This window comes from Lolium rigidum, unplaced genomic scaffold, assembly GCF_022539505.1.
Source record: "Lolium rigidum isolate FL_2022 unplaced genomic scaffold, APGP_CSIRO_Lrig_0.1 contig_21807_1, whole genome shotgun sequence".
Classification (NCBI taxonomy): Eukaryota; Viridiplantae; Streptophyta; class Magnoliopsida; order Poales; family Poaceae; genus Lolium; species Lolium rigidum.
Genome location: NW_025899987.1, coordinates 78078 through 81283, shown reverse-complemented (window position 1 = coordinate 81283; position 3206 = coordinate 78078). Strand labels below are relative to the sequence as shown.

At 54.4% G+C, this 3206-nt stretch overlaps 1 protein-coding gene across 1 annotated transcript; it reads left to right on the top strand.

Moving 5' to 3' along the window:
* The first annotated feature begins 1937 nt into the window (after window positions 1-1937).
* On the top strand, window positions 1938-2831 carry LOC124680616 (bZIP transcription factor 16-like). Its single transcript, XM_047215685.1, has 4 exons — window positions 1938-2279; window positions 2362-2439; window positions 2541-2606; window positions 2745-2831. Exons 1-4 carry the CDS (start codon window positions 1938-1940, stop codon window positions 2829-2831), a joined length of 573 nt encoding a protein of 190 aa, XP_047071641.1.
* The last annotated feature ends 375 nt before the right edge of the window (window positions 2832-3206 follow it).

Here is a 3206-nt window from a genome sequence, read left to right as displayed (position 1 = left end):
ATATGTGGACACAAGGTCCGAAGCTTACAAAGCAAGCAATTTCTCCACAAAAGATAATTTGTGCCATTAAAAACAATTGTGTCATTGTGCACTATACTAGCCGACATCTTTACTCTCAAGGCGGTGAAGCCTTAAACAAGGAGAGACCTTGCTCTGATACCAATACCGGCGTCTCCGGCCATTGTGTCGAGTCGGTCCGGCCTGGGGACCGGTATGTTGGCCTGGGCGCCGGGCGAAAGGGCGAAGCCCCCTTGGATGGTGCCCCGGTGTGCACCGACGCACATTCCGGTTTTTGCCAAGCCTGTCGGTGGTGGAGCCGGCGCCGCCGGCCCTGGTGCCGGCCCGTCCGGTGTGACGGTCGGTCCGCCGAGCCTAGCGCCGGATTCCTGGAGAATTTGCTGCATCTTCTTCCCGACTCCAAGCACATAATTTCGCAATTTTGCCAGCGGTAACAACCCTAGACGGTAGAGAAAATGCATCATGGTATAGAATATACAGCACACTCCTTCCTCCACGTCAACCTCCTTCAACCTTGAGCAAAAACTCCTCCGATGCAAACCGATCTGGTGAGATCGATCAACAAAACCTCACTTTGAGCAACCCAGAAATCTGATACCACATGATACGAGGATCCCACCTGATCCTCTCGGGGTTTTCCCGATCTTTCACAGCAAGAACCCGGATAGGAAACCTTCCAATAACGATCGAAGAACGTCACCTGAAGGCGAGGATAAATCCAGCAAGCAACATCATGGAGATCACCACTCCTCAAACCAATCTACGATAATCCTTGATGAACACAAGAACCTTCGCAACAACTTAATTAGATAAACGGCGGTGTCGTCCCGAAAGGGATGCTTCACCAAGGAGCACAAAGTCTTTGGACTAATTTTAATCTAAACTGAATGCTAACCTAACCCTAGCCGGCCTGGTCCCTTATATGAGGGGGTGGTTGGGGCGCCCCACTAAGTGGGTTGACCTAGTTTGGTTTGGATAGGTCCAAAACCGAACACAACACTAATTTAATCCTAATTGGTTCACAGCATGACCTGGCTAAAAATACCTAACATAAAATGAATGACACAACCTTAGATTTAGTTATTACATAGCGTAGGTTGTTCTAGCATGTTAATTCTGAATCCTCGATGACGCCTCGGTATTCATGCCCGTATCACGCAGCGTCCATAACAACGTTAGTCAAGGATGGATTGAAAATGCATCGAGCTCCTGGATTTGGCACCCCACTCCAAACGGATCAAAGGGAGGAAAATGCCCTATTTTCTGTCTACGTCCTCTTCTTCTCCTCCCTGCACTGTAGGCCTTGTTTAAGTATGCAGTTGAGGTGACGTACGTTGCATTAGAGACAGACAGATTGAGATGAGTATGTGCTGCCAAAAAAAAGGACGAACCAATCAAACAGTCCCCACTCACTCACCGGACCAAGTTACTACTAGTAGTACTGTACTAGGACCCTGCGATACGCAAACGCAACCGACCGAGCCAAAGCGTGATGTTCTAGGCGCCCTCAGCTTGCCCTGTCCCGTTCACACTCTACACTGACCTTCCGGACCTACCTTTCCCTTTTGGGTCCCACCACCACCGAGCTTCCGCTGCTCCTCCTCCTTCCTGGCTGCGAGGCGGTCCGCGTGTATGTCCGATCGATGCGGCCACATCACCACGCAGGCACCGCATCCCACTGACTCCCCGGGCCCGCCGTCAGGACCGCCACCGTACCAGGCGGCGCATGCGCGACACCTGTCCTGCCTCTCTACGCTGCCGCCTGTGGCGCCGGGACGTGGCGCCCAGCCACGGGCCAGCCGGAGCTGTATTTGGGACGCCGCTCTCGGCCTGGCTTCGCCTTGGCATGCCCTATACCCACCCCTCCCCCTGCCGGCCGGCTGCAGATCGATGCCAACATCGTCCCGTCGGCTGCAACCATGTCGTCCGACCGCAGCGGCCAGCGGCAATGCCGGCGCGGCGCCACGGGCGACGTCGAGCTCGACGCGGCCATGGCTCTCGCCGACATGGCCGGCGTCCCCGCAGCGCCTTCCGCCGGGCAGCAGAACCCCGCGCCGCCGCCGCGGCACGCCGAGGAGGAGGAGGAGGAGCTGGCCAGCACGAGGCTGAGCCTGGAGCTGGGCAAGGTCGGCATCCAGGCGTCGCCCTGCTCTAGCAGCTCCAGCGCCGGCGGGTGCCCCTCTCGCGCGCAGCAAGCGCTTCCGGCGGCCACGGCAGGGACGGCCGGCTACGGGCCCAGGCCCCGCCACGCACTCACCGAGGTAACTCAGCCTCAGCGGCCAAGTTAGGTCGTCGTCGCGTGTGGAAGGAGTAGCTAGCTAATCTCTTGTGTGGATCCAACAGGCCGAGAAGGAGGCAAAGCGGCTGCGGCGCGTGCTCGCCAACCGGGAGTCCGCGCGCCAAACCATACTCCGCCGTCAGGTTACACGATTCTTGGCCTTGACAGCTTCCGTACACCACGAAAAACACAGATTTTTCTGTCAACAAATATCCAAGTTTCATATTGCTCCTTAATAACTCAGGCCATCCGAGACGAACTGGCGAGGAAAGTTGCGGACTTGTCGTCGCAGAACGAGAGCATGAAGAAGGTGAGCTACACGTGGTGCTCAACTTGTGATGATCAACGTCTACTGATGGATTGGTTCATGTTATTAGCAAAAAAATAGCGACTACCAGGAAAATCATAGCAAGTAGAACATGTGTTGATTCTTCTCTTCTTGATGCAGGAGAAGGAGACGGTGATGCAGGAGTTCCTCACGCTCCAGGAGACGAACAAGCAGCTGAGAGAACAGGCACGCCATCATCTTGCCTAATTCCATTATCCTAAATTCCTAATGAACACGTACTTTATCGTTATTAATTATAAGCTAGACTGTTGTATTGACAAGCGGAATCTAGCATGTTCGGAGACTCCAGTTGTTCCCCCTCAAAGCGAGCCACATGCCTGCACTTTAGCCGGCCGTACTAGCAGAAGTCCCTAGGCCATCGCCGACAAGGCGTACAGTTGCCACCGCTAGACGTACACACAGTCAAGCGGTCATGGCCGAATTGGAACTGAGCTGTGCGTTGTACGCTGCCGCATCTGTGCGTTACTCTTGATGCCATATGTACGGATAACGATATCATCCGTGTTTCTATATTTGGCTTTCTGCCAAGACTACTGATCTACTCTCTCTTCTTTGTTTTGT

Excerpts from the sequence above, each read along its gene's own strand:
- LOC124680616 (XM_047215685.1), top strand. The coding sequence starts at position 1,938 with ATGTCGTCCGACCGCAGCGGCCAGCGGCAATGCCGGCGCGGCGCCACG. Across the intron at positions 2,440-2,540 it reads AAACCATACTCCGCCGTCAG|GCCATCCGAGACGAACTGGC; the intron begins GTTACACGATTC and ends TTAATAACTCAG. Across the intron at positions 2,607-2,744 it reads AGAACGAGAGCATGAAGAAG|GAGAAGGAGACGGTGATGCA; the intron begins GTGAGCTACACG and ends TTCTTGATGCAG.